Source organism: Bombyx mori, chromosome 22, assembly GCF_030269925.1.
Source record: "Bombyx mori chromosome 22, ASM3026992v2".
NCBI lineage: Eukaryota > Metazoa > Arthropoda > Insecta > Lepidoptera > Bombycidae > Bombyx > Bombyx mori.
The window spans coordinates 3628713-3650698 of NC_085128.1; the positions used below are offsets into that span (position 1 = coordinate 3628713).

At 39.0% G+C, this 21986-nt stretch overlaps 1 protein-coding gene across 1 annotated transcript; it reads left to right on the forward strand.

The window, feature by feature from the left end:
* Positions 1-8618: 8618 nt before the first annotated feature.
* On the forward strand, positions 8619-21107 carry LOC101740775 (dnaJ homolog dnj-5). Its single transcript, NM_001309628.1, is given in 9 exon segments — positions 8619-10286; positions 13401-13567; positions 14358-14475; positions 15729-15882; positions 16649-16773; positions 18050-18152; positions 18999-19100; positions 20287-20384; positions 20795-21107. Coding segments are annotated over 9 exon segments (2541 nt in total). The 5' UTR covers positions 8619-8745; the 3' UTR covers positions 20928-21107.
* Positions 21108-21986: the final 879 nt, after the last annotated feature.

Consider the following 21986-nt stretch of genomic DNA (forward strand, 5'->3'; position numbering starts at 1 on the left):
ACCCAGTCACTGCCTCCCGGTTAAGTAGGTATATTAAATAAGTAAGCCTTATTTTATTATGTTCACCCATCATGGTGAAACTACACACCAAAAAGGTAAAAGAAACTTTATTTATAAGTTTAATTAAATTTGCATTAATTTACATAAATATAAATATTTAGTAAGGCATTTCAAATTAGTCACATTTCAGTTAATTACTGTCACGACTTATTAGCCCTTATCATTCGAAAACATGTTGATGTAAAAATATTATTGCATACATTATTGCATCACATGAAAAACTCGTTTTGTTTTTCATTACATGACACATTTATTTTACTTTTTCACGATTGAATGATTACTAGTGTCCCGGAGGCCTTTCCAGTTTCACCAGGAGAAGTGGGCGAGCAAAGGTTCAGCCAGAAGGGGTGGGATTTGCTAACAGCTACCCGAGCGCCTCAGAAGAGACCTAACAACTCGAGAGCAGATGCTTCGCGGATGAATCAACTACCAGATTGGAATCGAGAACCTGAGAAGATCCGCCGAGAAACTCAGCAGACGTTTGCATGGGCTAGGTTTCACATCGAACTCTTTGCCGAGATCGACGAGTACGGTTGCCGGGGTCCCCAAATCTGTTCTTAGCGTTAGAGCTGAAGGCGTCTAATGCAAGAGTTATTGGATCTGATGGATCCTAACGGACGTGTCTAGGGCGTTGACAGTAACTGGCATTTGCGTGATCAGGATTCCGGGAGTAGTCAGCGGCGGCTACGATAATTTCTGTTACTGCTGCTTAGGTTAAATTTTTATAATCGCTTCTTTTAAAAGTCATCTCAATAATATTATTACTGACATCTAACGGAGATGGAACTGTGAACTATCTTGTGTAACTAGGCAGCGGCTTGGCTCTGCCCCTGGCATTGCAGAAGTCCATGGGCGACGGTAACCACTCACCATCAGATGGACCGTATGCTCGTCTGCCTAAAAGGGCAATAAAAAAAATCAAAAAAAAACTGTTACTACGGCTACGGCTCTGATACGACTCCCCCAAAGTATTCGTACAGCCACAAACCCAGCTTGAAATCGACAACTCTCTGTGGATAGATATTCTTGCCTTTTCGGGACAGACAATGTGCTCTCTGAGCAGTGAACATCTTTTCATGCTTAAGACATTGCATAAAACCATAGACCTATCATAAAACCATGGAGTTAATAAGTACCTACAACTCTATAGTTATACTTATTAAAGCCGAATTTACATTACGAAATTAGTGGCGTGAATTTTTTTTTCTTCGGGTGACGTCGAGTGTGAACACAAGTGTCTTCGAAGTTTCCCGGTGTTTTAATTGATAATATTCGTTTAAATTGCTGTTGACTTGCGCTACTGATTCGTGTTGGTGTTGGTATATATCTGTTGTGCCGTGAGTGTAAATATTTTGTGTTTGTTATATTATTAAAAGGTAAGAATCATGGATGACCCGCACGATCCCGGGGGAGGTTATAAAGGACCACGTGCGCCCCACTCACAAAACTTTTCTTCTCAGATGGATATTGATCCACCCAATTCCAGAAAACGACCACCACAGTCTGAGGAAAACATTCCCCCTAAAAAAACGATTACTAATCTTTCTCAAACTTCGCCGTCGATTCAGTCTACGTACACACATCCCGATTTTGTTGAACGTAAGACCCGATACTGTGAAGATGACATTGCTCCTTTTCTAGTCCACGTTAGTAAGACGGTAACAGATGTGTCTGCTGGTCCCACCTTGAAACCCATCAAATTCGGACACTTTCTATTCAGAAACAGCATAAAAAATGTAATCCAGGATGGTGTGAAACGCATTGGCCGCAACAGGGTTTCAGTGGAATTTAAATCTGCTGCTGCGGCTAACGCTTTTCTAGAACACCCAGCACTTCAGCCGGCTAAATTTGAAGCGAACATCCCATCTTATAATGTTACACGAATGGGAATTGTGCGTGATGTTCCAGTGGAATGGACTTTAGAGGAGCTGGTCCAATCGGTAGAAGTACCTGCTGGCTGCGGTGCAGTCATTAAAGCACGCCGCTTGAATAGGAAGAAAATAGAAAATAATGTCCCTACCTGGATACCTACCCAATCTGTAGTTTTAACTTTCTCTGGTCAAAAACTTCCAAATCGTATTTTCTGTTTTTTTACTTCTCTCCCAGTTGAAGTTTATGTCCTTCCCATTATCCAGTGCAACAAGTGCTGCCGATTCGGCCATATTTCAACACAGTGCCGATCCGCCCCTCGCTGCTTTATTTACTCCCAACCCCACGAAGGAATTACCTGCTCGAAGTCATCCCCTCTATGCCTGTTCTGTTCCGGCCCCCACTCTGCCACTGACACATCCTGCCCAGAGCACAGTCGACAAAAATCGATCAAATTAGTTATGTCACAGGAAAGCATCTCATATTTAGAAGCATCGGCTAGGTTCTCACAGGTGAGAAGATCATTTGCAGATACTGCCCGAATGACTCAATCATTTTCGTCCACGTATCCTCCGACAATTCACAATGATCTCTCTCAGCCACCTCCCTTTTCCAATTCTCAGTCCTCTTCTTATAAGAAGACTGTTAATATAGCCCGACGCCGTTATTCTGCTGCCCTAAGCCCAGGCTACGATAGAGAAGCCCACTGTCGTATTGTAGATACTCCAGCCTCCACCACTCCCAATGGATGCGCTCTGTTATCCCCCAACCCCCCTCAACAAGAAAATCTACTAGAACTTCTCTTGTCCACCCTTATCAACATCATTTCGAAAATGAATGATGTAGCCCTACCGAACAACGTCTATCAAAAACGGACTCAGCTGATTTCGATTTTCAACAATGTTCCCAACAATCCTACAGTGGAATTGTCGCAGCATTAGATTAAGAAAAGCTGAACTGATTTTTCTCATAAATAAGCATAATCCCTTGATTTTTGCTGTCCAGGAGTCACGCCTACTCCCGGGCTCCCGCTTCTGGGTTCCTGGTTTTGCGTGCCTCCGGGATGATAAGAACAACGGAAAATGCGGTAGCTGCATTTTAGTTTCGAGATCCATCCCATATTCCCAGATCACCCTCCCTCCACATGACAGTAATTGCTTTAATGTAGTGGCTGTTAGAGCCTTAGATATATCTTTTTTATCCGTTTATATACCTGATCCTAACATGTCCATCCTAACTAATCTATTCTCAATCATTGGTGCCCTCCCCCCTCCTGTTGCTGTATTGGGTGACTTTAACATCCACCACAGTTCATGGGGTTGTTATCAGAATGATTCCCTATCTTCCGCCTTCCTGGACCTAGTTGATGACCACAACCTCTGCATCCTCAATGACGGCTCCCCCACACGTAGAGTTCTTCCTGGCCAAAACCCAAAATCCGCTGTAGACCTTTCTCTATGCACTCCAGCCACCTCTTCGCGCCTCACATGGTTTACGCTATGCAATACGCATGGTAGTGATCATTTCCCCATCCTTATGTCCTTTCCTGACTCCTCTAATTATATACTCCCCCCTCGCAATCCTCGACTTAAATTTAATTTGTCCAAGGCGGACTGGACCCAGTTCTCTCAGTCTGTTGACGCTCTTTTGGCTAATCTTCCCCCAGTCCCCCATGAGAACACCCATTCTGCTTACTCCATCTTTAGGAATGCTTTACTTTCAGCAGCAGAGACAGCGATTCCTACTAAAAACGCTTCTAGGGGTAAAATCCCATCACTTCCCTGGTGGGACTCTGACTGCTCTGATCTATGTAAACAACGTAAAGAAGCCGAGACGGAGTACGCGTTACACATGTCTCCAGCTAATTACATAAGTTATAAAGAAGTAGCTGCAAGGACAGTCAGAACATTATCTGAACGAAAGAAACTGGGCTGGAACATGTTTTGTGAGTCTCTTTCTCCCAGTTCCCGCCCTTCTTTGGTCTGGAATAATGTCAGGAGATTTCGCGGATCAGTATCTGTAGACCACAATTCTTCTTCGAACGACCCATCGGTATGGATCGATTCATTCTCATGTCGACTTGCTCCCCCTTACGTTCCCACCTTAGCTGAGTCCTCTTCCCTTCCCCCTCCGCTTTCACCTACTCCTGATACTCTTGTGGCCCCTTTTTCTCTGGACGAACTCACTGCAGTTTTGGAGTCTCTTAAGGACTCGTCGGGAATCGATGGAATACCTTTATCATTCATTGTCAAATGTAGCTTTACGTCCAAATTCATATTTCTAAACATATTAAATAATATTTATTCTTTAGGAATCCCTCCAGATGAATGGAAAACTCAAATAATCGTCCCTATCCTCAAGCCAGCAAAACCTAATAACGAGTCAAGTAGCTACCGTCCCATCGCCCTATCATGTACCATGAGCAAAATTTTAGAACACCTTGTTAAAAATAGATTGGAGTGGTTTGTGGAGAGTAGAGGCATCCTCCCTGCAAGTCAATTTGGCTTTAGGAAGGGATTGAGAACTATGGATAGCGTAGGTTGCCTTACAACGGATATACGCATTGCTCTCTCTAAAAGAGAGTCCTTGGTTGGGGTTTTTCTTGACATTGCATCCGCATACGATAATGTCCTTCTTCCTGTACTCAGGCAAAAAATGCTCCAGCTGAGTATCCCAGAGAAGATGGTTAACTTCATATCTAATCTATTTTCATCTAGAGTCATTTTAATTTCTTGTCAAAATTCTTTACTTCCTCCTAGACTTCTATGGAAGGGCCTCCCTCAGGGATCAGTTTTAAGCCCACTACTATACAACTTGTATACCTACGACCTAGAACTTTCGGTAAATTCATTCTGCAACGTACTACAATATGCGGATGATTTGGCTCTATACGTCTCAGCCAGGGACTTAGGGGATGCCTCTGCTCGCCTCAACTCCGCTATTAACTATCTCCATGACTGGTTAAATAATCATGGTCTATCCCTTTCAGTTGAGAAGAGCAGTGTAGTGACATTTTCTCGCATGCGATCTATTCCCGACGTCATTGTCTCGTTTGATGGCAAAATATTCCCAGTGCGAAACTCAGTTAAATTTCTCGGAGTCGTTCTTGACTCGCGTATGACTGGTGTCCAACACATTAACCACATCATCAAAAAGTGCGAAAAGAACATCCATATTCTTCGCTCCCTGTCAGGCGTATGGTGGGGATCACACCCCTACACACAAAAACTGTTATATAACGCCTTGATTCGCAGCCATTTTGATTATGGCACTCACATTCTAGAACCTTGCAATAAGTCTGCCTTAACCTCCTTGGACAGGATCCAATCAAAGTGCCTACGTATCATAATCGGAGCAATGAAGTCTTCCCCCATCAACGCCCTTCAGGTTGAATGTGCAGAACCCCCCTTGCACTTGAGGAGACAATACTTATCGGACAGATTCATTTACAAAAATTTTCAGCTTTCTAACCAGCCCCTTATTTCAAAGTTACAAACTCTTTCGGAACACATCTATTTCAACAGTTACTGGAGTCATAAGTCCCACCCATGCCTCTTCACCAGTTTTGTTAAGTTTATCAGCCTCCCCTGTCCCGTCTATCAATGTAGGTTAAATCCATTATTCCTCACTCCTTATAATGCAATTCTATACCGTCCGGACATCGTCCTAAATATCGGAATAAACAAAGATGACCCCGGTGCAAACGCCAAATTTAACTCTGTCGTCAATAGTAAATGGAACGGTTGGCATACTATGTTCACTGACGCATCAAAAATAAAAGCTGACAGCTGTGTAGGCTTCGCTGTCTGGATACCGGAGTACAAAATCATTTTGAACTTTAAGTGTCCCCCTCAAGCCTCGGATTTTACAGGAGAGGCGCTAGCTATCCTTGAAGCCCTGATGTATATAGAATCACATAAGCTACACAACACAGTGATATTCACTGACTCTAGAAGCTGTCTACAGGCAATCCTTGCAAACCAACGCAGATCCAAGTCAAAGCTCCCTTTTGTTCTGAAAATTAAAGAAATTCTTTTTCGGTGTCACGTGTCTGGCATAAAAGTCACCCTAGCTTGGATCCCGGGACATAGCGGTATAGTGGGTAATGAGGGTGCTGATCAGTGTGCTAAGGATGCCACGACAACAGGTAGTGATACTCATTACACAACCTATGCACAAGATCTAACGTCTCTAGCCAAGGTCGATCTCATATCGCGCTGGAATGAAGCGTGGAACCTTTCGAAACGCATTAAAGGTAAATATTACGCGGATGTTCAAGACTCGTTGCTCGTTCGGCCTTGGTTTTTTAAATATAGGAAAGCCAACAAGAGAGTCACGTCCACAATATGTAGGTTAAGATTAGGTCATGCTTGTACCCCGGTTCACCTAGCTAAAATAAGGGTCAAGGATAGCTCCCTCTGTGAGTGTGGGCTCGACGAGGGATCAGCAGAACACATTTTCTTTAACTGCCCTAGAAGACCTTCCCTTTACGAAGTTCTACCGGACATTATCTCCAGACCGACGAATTTCAAATCTTTGTTGAGCCTTGTACATACAACTTTTGTAAATATTTTATGTGAATATGTTCACCAGAATAACATTAGACTATAAGTTGTTTGTCCTTAATAATCTTCTAACAATCTGTTCTGTAACATATATATATATGTATGTGTATGTATATATACATGTATATATTGTTTGTCCTGTTTTAGGTAAGTAATTCAACAGGTGATTACTCTGTAAAATAATAATAATTAAAATTGATGTGACCTTGTGCAATCACGAAGCCCACCCAACAAAAAAGAATCCAAACCACACCAAAAGACATCTGAGCATAAACAAAACCACAGACTCTATAAAACTTGACTTTGGCGAAATCAAAAAGGACCGCCATTACAAAAGAAAATGAAATAGTGGCGTGAAATTAATTTCGTGACATTAGTTTTACCAACAGTTTCACGTGTAATTTAATACTTTCGTAATGCATGCATTAATTTCATGCATGCAAATCAGTTTCGTGCCCTGCGCGATTTTTTGGTGAAATTAGTGTCATGCATCTAATTTCATAGTGTAGACGCGACGTAACTCCATGAAAAAGGGTTTTTTTAAAGGGATTTTATGACTTGGTAGCTAAGACCTTTAGGTCAAGTCTTATTTTAATTTTAATGATATGTAACTTTTTTATATGAAAATGATATTGTGAAATGAAATGAAGTTGATTATTATGAAACAGCATGAAGTGAAATAAAAACGAAATGACATGAGATGAAATGATATGGGATGAAATATAATCTCAGCAAAATGGTGGTCATTTACTGAAATTTTTTCAGTGGACTTTTTGGAGGATCCCGAGAAGTTACGTCCAGCGGCTTTGTTTCATTTTCCCACATTTGTGCACTTTTACAGATATTAAACAGTTAATAAACCACCGTTATTACACATTTAAAGCTGAAGAAATACTAAATAGACAAAATAAAACAAATCACACAACTTCACTCCTCGCGTTCCCGCCAAAAAAGTCTGAAAAAGGGTTTCTTCCTCCTGTCCACAGAACCTGTAAGCAATCTGCAACGAGTGGTCGTCGTCGTCGTGGCCTAAAGGCTAAGACGCCCGATGCATTTGTATCTAGCGATGCAACGGTGTTCGAATCCCGCAGGCGGGTGCCAATGTTTCTAATGAAATACGTACCTATTTGACGAATGTTCACGATTGACTTCCACGGTAAAGGAATAACATCGTGTATTAAAAATCAAACCCGCAAAGATTATTATTCGCGTAATTACTGGTGGTAAGACCTCTTGTGAGTCCACACGGGTAGGCACCACCACCCTGCCTATTTCTGCCGTGAAGCAGAAATAGGCGGGGTGTAATGTGGGGGGCAGTTTTTTTATTGCTTTGATAGGTGGACGAGCTCACAGTCCACCTGGTGTTAAGTGGTTACTGGAGCCCATACACATCTACAACATAAATGCGCCACCCATCTTGAGATTTAAGTTCTAAGGTCTCAAGTATAGTTTCGACGGCTGCCCCACTCTTCAAACCGAAACGTATTACTGTTTCACAGCAGAAGTAGGTAGGGTGGTGGTACCTACCCGCGCGGACTCACAGGAGGTCCTACCACCAGTAAAAAATGTTTTGATTTTAGCATCCTATTCATAAGAAGAAATCTAGGTTCGAAATTAATTTCCTCTAGATCATTTTTTTTTTCCATACGGAGAGGATTTCTTCATTTTCTTCCTTCACAGCTCTGTAGCCTTTGTAGTTTGAATACTTACTACTTAGACTATTATAATTCAGAAAGAGACGATATTTTATTATCAACGGCCCGTTACATAACCATTCGACTAAAACTAATCGAATTACGAGATTAAAAAATTACTTCGACTTTGTTGTTACGACGACTGCTATCTGTGACCACGAAAACTATTAAGTATTCGAATGAGAGATTAAATTGTAAAAGCAATTTAGATTAAGTTTACTCTCAATTTTTTTTTCAATTTATTTTAGTTTTCTTTTTCATGTTCACTTTTCATACCATATATTATTATAAAAGTCGTTTTAGTTTTAATTGTAAAAGATTTTATAGTATGAGATATATTCCCTTTGCCTGTGTAACGGACAAAGCAAAACAAAAAAGTTATGGTCTCTTAACTAAAAAGTGTCATTTATTTGTAAAATTTAATACACGAATAAAATACAGTTATTACCATCATTACAGTTTATCATAATAAAATGTTAAATTCTTGAGTTAAATGACACCAAGTTAACTTTATCGCCAGTACATTTAAAGCTTATTGTGTTCGTTGTTAACCAAAAATGGCAAGGTCGCCAAAGGATGATCCAAGATACACTGAAATGCAGCATAACGCATGGAATTATCATGCTGAAAACTCTGCAAATCGTTCCACGCCTGGTTTAAACCAACCAACAATCGTTCCAAATCCACATGTAATGAATGACGACATGTATGTGAATGCTAGTTTCGCTAATGATGTTTATTTGAATAAGCACGCTTACAGCCCGCAGACAGCCGCTGCGGCTCCGGTAGAAGACAAGATTTTCAACAATATACCTAATATACCTCGCAACCAAAACTACGGAAATGCAATGTTGAATTTGGGTAATGGTCAAATGGTTAGAGTGTATTATGATGAAAACAACAAACAGTTGATATTTCCTGTATCCGGTCAGTATGAGTTGTTCAACCACAATCAAGGTATCTGTGACACACAACAGTCACAGCCGCACCTTTTTACACTTAATCAAGATTATTCGGTCCGCAACAATATGCAAGGAACACCTACAACATTAAACCAAAACATTGCATTTCATGAAAATATAAATGCCCAGCCTACGTCTAATTTCTTAAAAGATTTATTGGGTAATTTAGAGCCAAACTCTACAGGCACATACTCCCCTTTTGGCCAGAACTATCCTTTGAATCACCCAGATGCTTCCCATTTAAATATACCATCGAATCCTATTATTGAAACTAAAAGCACAATTATAAAGCCTGAGTCTCCAAAAAGGAATGAGAATAGTCCCCTAGCTGACACAAGTAACAAAAAACGAATTATTGCTGAAGTAAAGCCAATGCGACCTTCATATTCTGATGTGCTGGCTAAGAACACCAAAAATGTCAACACCATTGATACAAACCGTAAAATTAAATCTCAAACTCCTGAAACAAAACCAACTAACATCAAAACAAATGCAAAACATGAGAAGCCAGTGTATAGTGGTAAACAATATGAAGATAATAAGCCGAAAACAGACAAAAAACAAACGACAACATTATCTTCAGGCAGTGAGTCTGGTGACCACAACACTGATGACAATGAAAAGCAACAACGCTCCAACAAAAAAACTAAAAATAAACGCAATTCACTATCCCGAAAATGGTCTTCACTTGAAGACTTTACAAATGAAGAAGAAATTAGCTACACTTGTAACAATGAGAGCCAGTTTGTGTTCATAGAAGATCAAGATAAGCCAATGAAAAAAGAAAAAAAAAGTGATCATACCAAAATCAAACTAAACAAACTTAACTTTCTGGATGATGATTTGAATCTTGATGATGATTTTGAAAGTTCAGAATTTGTTCTCCAGGAGGAACAAATGAATGAAGCTGTAAAGACAAAGAAAAAAAAAGACCGTAGCTATCATAAAATCCCTAAGCCCACCCAGGACAAAAAGAAGGGGAATCAATGTAAGTCCAGGAGGAATAAACCAGGATATTTAGGACTGGCTCAAAATTATTTAGAACATTGGGGTGAAGCAACATGGAAGGCTCTCATATGGTTTATCTATTTGCTCTCCGATATTTGTCGCATGAGTCTTCATTTGTCCTTTGACTTGTAAGTATACTAGATATAGTAAGCGGCACGTAAGTTGGCAAGGTTTTGGTGTGGTGGGGGTAATGTCGCGCATAGTGCACATTGCAACAAAAAAATGGTCACTTTTATTGCCCGCATATAATTTAATTCTATTTTATTTTATTGTTTATTTGCCATAACTTATTTATTATTATATTTCAAAATGCGACTAGATACATAACTAATCTGATCCAAGAAGCATGCTGGATGTCCACACCTGAAGAAGAGTCCGTAAAAACTCGTATAAACTATCCATTGGAAGTCAAAAAGGCAGTACTGGAAAAGAGGAGGCTTAGAAGAGTCTGGCACCAAAGCAGATTAGAAGCAGACAAGAAAGCGCTGTATAGGAGTGCGGTTCAACTAAAAGAAATACTGAACAACTGGCACAATAAAACGTTGGAGGATCGTCTCGTGACACTAACAGCCACTGCAGCAACTAATTACTCGTTGTGGAAATTCACCAAGAATTATAGCAGACCTCAGTCATTCAAACCTCCGATAAAAACCATGAATGGTTGGGCGCGAACATCTCAAGAAAAAGCAAACGCATTCGCTCAACATCTTGAATCAGTTTTTAAACCAAATGCTGACATAGATTTAGTACATGAGGAACATATCAATGAAATTCTGCTACAAGACTTCCAAATGCTACCCCCACAGCGGCCAGTCACAGTACGCGAAGTTTGGAGAGTTATATCAAAACTACAGGATAAAAAGGCTCCCGGATATGATCTTATAACCAAGGAGATATTAAAACAAATTCCAAGGAAGGTGGTAGTGTTCCTGACTTCACTCTATAATAGCATACTAAGAGTCCAGTATTTTCCAATGGCCTGGAAAGTATCTCACATAATTATGATTCACAAGATGGGCAAACCACCCAATGAAGTATCCTCATACCGACCTATAAGCTTGCTGCCAATACTTTCCAAAGTTTTCGAGAAGCTCCTGAAAGGTAGACTTGTCCCAATCCTCAATGACGAAAAAATCATTCCTGATCATCAATTTGGGTTTAGACGAAATCATGGCACGGTCGAACAAGTTCACAGAGTCTGTGAAAAAATACGCAAAAGTTTGGAAGAAAAACTCTACTGCTCCTCGGCGTTTCTAGATATACAGCAGGCCTTTGATAAAGTTTGGCATAAAGGCCTCCTGTATAAATTAAAGGCAGTGCTACCTCATCAGTATTATTGTCTGCTAAAATCGTATCTCGGAGACAGAATATTCCAGGTGAAAGAAGGGGATTCTTTGTCACGATTCTGTGATATCTCAGCAGGTGTACCACAGGGATCAGTCCTGGGACCACTATTATATACTATATACACTGCTGACCTACCTGAGGTTAATGATGTTACCACTGCAACATTCGCCGATGATACTGCAATATTGGCGAGTCACACGGATCGTTTTGTAGCATCACAGAGATTGCAAAAAGGTCTTGATAAAATATCCACATGGCTACACAAGTGGCGAATAAGAGCCAGTGCAAACAAGTCGGTACATGTTACATTGCGAAAAGGTGATTGTCCACCTGTCCATGTTAATAACGCTATATTGCCTCATCAAGATAATGTAAGATACCTGGGAATGCACTTGGACCGCCGCCTAACATGGAAACACCATATTCAAACTAAGAGACAGGAACTAAACATCCGATACAAAAATCTCCATTGGCTGTTGGGACGTAACAGCAAGCTGAGTGTTGACAACAAACTTTTAATTTACAAAGTTATCCTTAAGCCAGTTTGGCTGTACGGAATCGAATTATGGGGTAGCGCCTGCAATTCGAATATCAGTATTATACAAAGAATGCAAAACTGTAACTTGCGCTCCATAAGTGGTGTTCCGTGGTTGGTCACAAACACTGAAATACACAAAGAACTAGGGATGCCTACAATATTGCAGGAAATCATAAAATTTAAACAAAAACACCACGAAAGACTGGAAAAGCACCCAAACAATCTGGCTGCCGCCTTGAAAAAACGTAGTTACGGTAAACGGCTCAAGAGAAAAGACGTCATATAGTTCAATGACAAAGCTTAAATTTAGAGTAGATGGCTCGCTGGAGTCACGCTCTTACTGACTTAGAAAATTTCAACTCATCTAATAAAAGTACTGGATACTGATTGTAGATAAAAAGAGAAAAAAAAAAAAAAAAAAAAAAAAAATAACTTATTTTTAAGCCTGTGTGTTTTGAAGAAAGTTAAAGAAAAGAGAGGAATTCGTGAAGTGTATTAGGTGTTACAAATAAAATACAATTAAAAGTTAAAAAGTTTATTTTAAAAAATATACTTAATATTTAAAAATTTGTGTCGCCGTCGTCACAACGTGGTTCCTACAGCTTAGTAGGCGCATGTGTAACCGGGAGCGAACGGAACGTGGACGCGGTGCGGGAGGGGAGCGTCGACTGACTCACCAATCGCGCGCTCGGAACGGTGCTACGTCGTTCCCCGCGTCCCGCTTGACAACCAAAGAGACAAAAAACGACTTCTGCGCATCTAACGACTCTTGCCAAGTTACGTGCCGGGGACTATACAATTAACTCATACTTCTCTGGAAATTGTATAATAATTTATTTTAAGGTCTTGTAAATATCTATATATGTGAATATTTATAGGATCATTTTTCTTTAAAGAATATATTTAGTGGAACTGTACCCAGGAAAAAGAAGGAATCCAATCATCCATCCATCCATATTAGCAAAAAGTTGTACTAACGTTAGTTGTGTGAGATTGAGAAATTTATTTATTTATTAAGTTGCACCAACAAAGTGATCATCAAATACTTGCACTTACTCTGGATATATGTAGAAAAAGCTCAGTAATGCAACAATACACTTAATCATTATATTTTTATTACATAGACAGTTAAACAAGCTCGAGGTCCACCTGGTGTTAAGTACTTACAGGAGCCCTGAAATATCAACAATTTAAAAGCCACCACCCACCTTTGAAAACCAAATTCTATGTGTCAGTTGTATGTACGAGCCCACAAGACACCCTACATGTTATTATTGCCATAGATTTTAAATTTGCAATTATCTACAAATTTAAATGATCTGGTATATTACTATGTAAATTGTCTTATTATCTCCAGATGTACTTCTGTATTCACACAAACATATGTGAGCTCCCAAGCAGTATGGCGCAGCAGCAAGGAATGGCTTTCGAAGATTGGAGACAATAAATACCTATCGTATATAGACAGAAAACTAGGACACACATGGTTTGGTTTTTGGAGAAAAATGAAATGGTTCAAGAAAGGTATGCTAGTATAATATATTTTTTTATGTTCCCACAGTATAATTTGTACTAATCGCTGGATATTCGTATGAATAAAGACAGTTTATTGCATATAATGTATTGAAAGTGTTACTAGCATAGCCAATATTTACATTAACATTCACTTTATCAAGCTAACCTATTTTGAAAATTATTTTTTAGCTTGATATGTGTGATAGAATTTGTCAACTTCATTTTCACTGAATTAAAGATGTCGAATTTAGTTTAAAAAATTTGCATTCACCTCAAGAACTAAGGACAATAGATAAATTTTATAACTTTACCGTAAAAGCTTCGATTGGATAAATAAAATTTTATTAATTGTTAACTTGAATTACATATATTATTTCTATTGCCAATGCTTATAGACTGATAGATTTTAGCTATTAATGGTTGTCATCCTGTTGTATTTACTGTTTTGTTAATAGCTGTATACTATTTTCTTCATATCCTTATGGATTATAATAAAATCCACATATTAAGCTACTAAATGTAAGAAAGATTTAAAATATAATTATCTTACAAGAACTTCAACTGAAATCATCATACATTAAAGACATCATAATATATGTATGCCACACTAGTGAAGCCTTGTCATGCTTTTTTGTAAATATAACTAAATTTATATATATTTGTTTAAAACAAAAAAGTCACACAATGTTCATGACTATTTATCCAAGAATAATTGTTTGAAATATGGAATAACAACAATTTGAATATCTGAAATCAATTATTTGTCAGTCGACCTACATAAAATAATAATATCTTACAGAAACAGAAGCGGAAAATGGAAATGACTCGACAAAATTAAATGCCAACATACCATTGCCCGCCACTGGTGAGGAAGCCATGAAACGACTGCTAGCATGCAAAGGGAAAGATCCTTACAGGTAATTACAGGCTCTCTAATATAGTATAAATATGAATGTAAATTTTTTCATCTTAAGTAATCATAGTATTATAATACTGAACCAATGTTAATGGGTGACTTTTACAATAAAGGAATAACATCGTCTTATAAAGATGAAAAAAATCCTTATCCTACTAATATTATAAATGGGAAAGTTTGCAAGAATGTATGGAGTTACTCTTTCACATAAAAAGTACTGGATGGATTTTGCTGAAACTTTACTATAATATAGCTTACATATCAGAATAACGCATAGGCTATAATTTATAAAGATGTAGTGTGAATTACCCAAAATAGAACACTTCAGTGTTAGGTAAATAGGAAAAAAACTGCTATTGGAGAGCTATTCTGGCGGACGCCGCAAAAAGAGTTACGGCCTGGCCACGGGGATCGGCGGTGCGAACAGCGAAGCGGTGGGCGAGGCGACCATTCGCGCAGCACCGTTTGCAGGCCACGGGTACTCACGTTCGCCGCCGCGACTAGTAAGGAAGTCCGACAGCGAAATGTCTATATCGAAATTATCTCGATATTGCTTACAAATTAATAGTTTTTTGGTTCAGGACCTATTATTTGGAAAAGATTGTGAAGTACATGATTTGAATAAGAATCGGAGTATACCTATAGATGGAGAATTCCACAAGAAGTACGAGAAATACTTTGGGTGGCTAGACTTCCAAATAGCTGGTCTAGCTAGTATTTCAGCTATTTTATTTTTTTATTGCTTAGATGGGTGGACGAGCTCACAGCCCACCTTGTGTTAAGTGGTTACTGGAGCCCATAGACATCCACAACGTAAATGCGCCACCCACCTTGAGATATAAGTTCTAAGGTCTCAAGTATAGTTATAATGGCTGCCTCACCCTTCAAACCGAAACGCATTACTACTTCACGGCAGAAATAGGCAGGGTGGTAGTACCCACCCGTGTAGTAATTAACCCGTTTGCGTAATTACTGGTGGTAGGACCTCTTGTGAGTCCGCGCGGGTAGGTACCACCACCCCGCCTATTTCCGCCGTGAAGACGTAATGCGTTTCGGTTCGAAGGGTGGGGTAGCCGTTGTAACTATACTGAGACCTTAGAACTTATCTCGAGGTGGGTGGCGCATTTACGTTGTAGATGTCTATGAGCTCCAGTAACCACTTAACTCCAGGTAGGCTGTTAGCTCGTTCATCCATCTAAGCAATTAAAAAAATAAAATAAAAAAAAATAAAAAAAATGATGTCACTCTTTGCAGTATTCTCGGCGTAAGCGTGGACTGTTCGGATGAAGATATAAAACGTTACTATCGGCGTCAGGCGTTCCTTGTTCATCCGGACAAAAACCAGCAACCCGGGGCTGAAGAGGCCTTCAAAATACTGCAGCATGCCTTTGATCTCATCGGAGAACCGGTTAGTGATCACACAAATTACTATATTGGTAACTTGTTTGCTTTGTCTATTTGCTGTTACTAGCGGTCCCGCAGTAGTCGAAATTCGACTTTAATTATTTGAAATTATAAGTTTGAACATTATTATGGTTTTGTTGTCAAAGACTATTAAGCTTCTATAGTCACAGATTTCGCCAAGACTGCACTATAGACAAATAATATTCAAGATAAACAATATCAACCTACTAGTGGTCCCGCGGTAGTCGAAATTCGACTATATTTAATTGAAATTGTAAGCTTGTACACTATTATGATTCTATTTTCAAAGACTATTTCATAAATCACAAATTTAGCCAAGATTGCACTATAGAAAAATATGATTAAAGACAAACAATATTTAATCTATTCTCAATTTGACAACAGGCTTCAACAACAAAAGTTTGACAATAAATAGTATGCATGCGTGTGTGCGTCAAATACATGGTAGTGTGTGTAATGTTTTTTTATTGATTTAATGTATCTTTTATGCATTATTTTAATAAAATATTAGCATTGTGCACTTCTTCTCTATATTCTCTATAAGTGTGGAAATTTTCATACTCCTCCGTCCGCGCAATTTTCGTAAAAAGGGTTACAAAGTTTTTGCTTCACGTATTAATATATAGATTCCACACAGCATAAAGGCTATCTCGGTTAATGCCGTAGACAAAAGCTACGGTCTAACATCCACACGCTCGGCTCCGGTGTAGTGAGTGGGGTGGTGGTGTGGTGACAGTGCGCATGCGCAGGAGCGTCGGGAGGCGTACGGGCGGCGCGCCGCGGAGTCGCTGCACGCGGAGGCCGCCTGGGCCGAGCTCAACGCGCTGCTCGCACAGCTGCACCACAAGATGGAGTTCGCGGCCAACACTATACGGTAACCACATTCATCATACGGCATCCACTATACGGCAACTTTAAAAAATACCGAAAAGCAAGCCTATTAATGCACTACGTCGCAATCATACGACATACCGAATCGTGACGTCATCCCAACAATAAGCAACAATCTATTAAATTTTTTCTGGTCCTTTTGCCCTGGATGTGATTGTTCTTGCCTAGTTTGTGCGTTTGAAGTGTTCACAACACGGTGGAAAATCTTAACTGAACACATAACATGTAATTATTAAAGATCGCTCCAAAATAAAATTTAATTTTTTTTTTTTTTTTAAATGAAATTATTTTTTTGTATATTAATGCTTTTCACAATTCAAATGATACAATTGTCAATTTATTTATAGACAAAAATGTCATTGACTTTGTAATTATTATTTGTATCATTCATTATAAATATGCATATTATTTATGAATAAAAGTCACTGTCACCTATAAAATTTGTGTCTGTGTAAGTTTCTGACTCGGTATTATAGATGGCGCTCGATTCGTTTCGAACAGATAGAATACGGATTTCGTATACATATTTCAAGTTGTACACATATGCTCTAATTCCTGTCGTAAATCAGTAAAATCACTGATACTATAGTGTGTATAGAAACAGCCACCTTAAGATACATAGATATAGTTATATAATTAATTTTTTATTGCTTAGATGGGTAGTCGAGCTCACAGCCCACCTGGTGTTAAGTGGTTACTGGAGCCCATAGACATCTACAACGGCTACCCCACTCTTCAAACCGAAACGCATTACTGCTTCACGGCAGAAATAGGCGGGGTGGTGGTACATACCCGTGCGGACTCACAAGAGATCCTATCACCAGTAATTCAATGCCGGGACGCATCCGTGCGTGCGCTCGTTAGGCCACGAACACTAGAGTAACGTGATTGAATTGTTACGTTTAATGATTCAGTTGCAGTCAATACACTGAGGTTTGTGTTTTGGTGCGGGCTGTATGGGCCGGTCGCTGATGATAAAGAAAACATGTGCTTTGTACTGCAATACGGTTTATTTGTATGTTTATACAGTTGATATTTTATTAATACGATAAACACGTCCGCTTGCGGTGAAAAGTAAATAAGGAAGAGACTGACAACATCAACAATATTGTCAGTCATATAATTTTATTTTCCATACTATAATGTTGCAGTTGCCAACAGGTTGTGGTTGGCGATCTTTTTTTTTTTTTTAGTTAGTGACCTGGTATCTAGACCTTTAGGCCAAAGCGATCATTAAGTAATCATGAAGTGTTGTTCAGCTGCACGAACTGCGGGCGGCGCCACAAGCGCGTGCAGACGGACCGGCCGTGCTACGCGGCGCGATACTGCGCACAGTGCAAGATACGACACTCCGCCAAAGAGGTCAGGCCTACACTCTACTGTATATTGTACTAGATATGACAATATCTCTTGGGAATCATTGATCTAATAGAAGGCCAGAAAGCACAAACCGGCGACGACAAACTCCAAAAATAGGACCGATACCTTTTTTTTTTTTTTTTTTTTTATTGCCCTTGTAGGCAGACGAGCATACGGCCCACCTGATGGTGAGTGGTTACCGTCGCCCATGGACTTCAGCAATGCCAGGGGCAGAGCCAAGCCGCTACCTATCGCTAAACCGCTGCCTATCGCTAAACCTTCATTATTTTTAGCCATTTTTTTCGATTAGAATGGATTTAGATGGATTTATATGGATGGATGGATAGATGGTTGGACGAGCTCACAGCCCACCTGATGTTAAGTGGTTACTGGATCCCATAGACATCTACGACGTAAATGCGCCACCCACCTTGAGATATAAGTTCTAAATCTCAGCATAGTTACAACAGCTGCCCCGCCCTTCAAACCGAAACGCATTACTGCTTCACGGCAGAAATAGGCAAGGTACTAGGTATAGGTACCTACCCCTGCGAACTCACACAAGCCTACTTCAGTTCTTACTCCTCCCAACAACCTCAACTCCGCTCTCAATGGTACTGTGTTGTATGATCAATAGATGACACGTAATAAATATCCTTTAGGAGTATATAATGTTAAAACGAATGTAATCCTAATGCTAATTTTTCTGTGACCACTCCTGAACACATTTCACAATTCGAACATAATAACAATAAAAAACATAATTTAAAAATGCCAAAACATCATGTATGATATCTTTGTTACAATCGCTGTGAACCCGTTTTGAAGAACATGTCTCTGTGTTTTCAGGGTGATATCTGGGCGGAGTCTAGTCTGATGGGTCTCCTGGTGATGTACTACGCTTGCATGGACGGAGCCGTTTACCAGATAACCCAGTGGGCTAGCTGTCAGGTAACAGACTCTTCATATATGTATATAATGTGTCCGAGGTCAGGACGGCCAAGTCGTTCTAAAGTCTTGGTCTAAAAATTTTAATAAATTTGAATTATCATTTTAAAAAAATGATATTATTGTTAAAAAAAGCGCGGGTTTCATGGTATCAGTAGTTATAACTATTTTATGAACAAATATGAGTAGAAGGGTTATTTTGATAATATCCTGAAAAGCACCCCACGCTTTTTTTTAACAATAAAATCATTTTTTCTTATAATAACCGGCAAACTTCGTGAGCAAATGACCTTGACTGCGCAGAACCGAATTGTAGATCACTTTGGTGGTGAGGGTGAGGCGCGACGGCAGGGGAAATCGTATCGAGCGCGTTATTGGTAGATCAGTCGAACCCTGCGTCTCGCACCGCGCCCTCATTCCGCTTGCTCCCAAAAGTACGCTTGCGTACAGTGAAAAGTCTATCGTTATTAATCGTTATTTGTTATAATTGCTTGTTGACTTTGTTGCCATTGCTATATGTTGAGTGTTTGTTGATTTTTTATAAAAAATACACTATGCCGCGACAAACTGGTGTAGTATTCAAAAGAAAGGGTAGAAAAATTGTGTACAACGTATATTGCTTCATTATAAAACAGGGGAAGAATTATATTATGGAAAAAGTAAAACAGACTTCGGAAGCAACAAAAACATCAGTGAGTACTGTTAGGTGCATTATTCACAAAGCTAAAGGCTCTGGCTTGCTCGCCGTGTTTCGAACTCCGGGTAAGAAAAGATCAGGGAAGAAGAAATAAATATATAAATAAATACATAATACATATGTTGATTTTAATAATTTAATAGCATTATGACGCAGAGTAAATAATGTTTTTGCACGTGAGTGTACCATGCGCAAACTTACCCCCACTACGTCGACAAATGCTCAAGAAGTTTGCCGGATATTATACTATACGCTATTTTAATTTCAAATTTATTAAAATTTATTTTCTATTTTTCAGTTGGATTTTTTATAAAAGCGTATTTTGTTAGATTTTTTTAAAAAAATTTTTAATATTGAATTGTCATATAAGTATACCGAATTTCGAGTTAATCCGACGTTTTGAAGGGGGTCAAAATCATGTTCAAAGATTCCGTTACAAACATACATACGCCTGAAGCTAATAAAAGCGTATTAATAAACTTGTACGTACAGAAGAAGAACTTGAGGCAGCTGCGTCCGGACTGCCACGTGGTGCAGTACCGCATCGTGCTCGGGAACAAGGCCGCCGCCGCCGCCGCCACCGCCGACAAGTACGTACGCGACTTATCACTTAGTAAAAGGGGGGGTATTTCTTAAATTTGAATGGTAAAGTAAAAACAAATATATACGTAACTAAATACCGACTGCAGCGCCATCTGCCGGGATGATTTGTGAATCTAAACCATCCAGGGCACCACTTAAACGCATACAGAAAAATTCATTCAAATCGGTCCAGCCGTTTAGGGGTTCAGTGACACACACATACAGTAAAATTATATATATAAGATATTGCGGTAAGATGATATTTTATTGCCTTTTTAGGCAGACCACTTGCGGCCCACTTGATGATAAGTGGTTACCGTCAGCAATGCCATGGGTAGAGCTAAGCCGCCGCCTACTGTTATGTACTCTCAACAAGCCTTGAAGAAGGACTTTTAATAAAAATGTTTTAAATGTACAGCCACGAACCGAATCTAGAAGAGTTCCTGAACAGTTTGTACGGCAAGTCCGGCGCGCCGCCCCCCGCCGGAGCCCGCCCGCCCACCGACTCCGCTGACGCCAAGAAACGACGCAATAAAAAACCTAAAATCTAACCCCGAACAAATTTGTGTGCCCTCCACAATATTAAAGTAAAACCTCCATTGACACTGGCCAGATAGATAAATTATTATATTTTGGAAATTATGATAAAAATGTTTTAAAAAAATAATCGGGACGCTTAGGATTAGAATGCCTTGTTGGCAGTTTATCATTGAGATTGCAGATTAAGAGATTTCTATGTGAGATTGACATTGGAACTAGCTATGTTGCTGGCAGAACTAATGCCTAAATCAATTTGTGTTTTTTTTTTCTTTCTTTTAATACTAAAAAGTTCTTATTTCTTGTCTGTGCAGAAATTCGCGAATAACTTTAGTATTATTTAATAGAATACACATTATAACATTTTGATAGCGATACGCTAACAAAATTTAGGTTAATGGCTAAGAATTGAATTTCGAATCAATTACTACGGAACTAGTAAGTTCTGGTAGAAATGAATTATCTTAATTTTAACGCGTGCAAATTTGCCTTAAGTAATGAAGTCATTAGAATAATCTCTCTCGTAACAATGTCCTAATTAATGTCACCAAAATGGTGTACAAAAACATGCTTGCTTTTCACTGATAATTCTTTGTCGTTAACATGTTCAATTTTAAATATAATGAATTCAGATCACATATTAATCTTTTATGCAAATCACTCACTGAACTTTTTCTTGTCATTGTTTTTGATCAATTGGAAATGAGTTTTCTCTGTTATTATAAATAGAGGAATATTAAAAAAAAAACTTAAAAATATTTTTACAACATTCATTAACAAACTACCTTCCAATTTTATTTATCCTATATATTTAATATTTTGATTTTAAAGTTTCTTATACATCTATTCCTACTCGTTATTTCCCAACTCTTTTGTAGGTAGTTAATGCTGGCAACCCCACGATAGCACAGTAAGTGTACCCAAAATCAGCATCCAAACGGATGCGCGGTGTTCATTGACTCCGTAGAAATGAAATAAAATTTTATTTACATACCTACTTAAATGTTACAATAACCCAGTGTGATAATGTCAGTTTTTTATTTTTTATTTAAATAATCGTTGATAACCTAAGG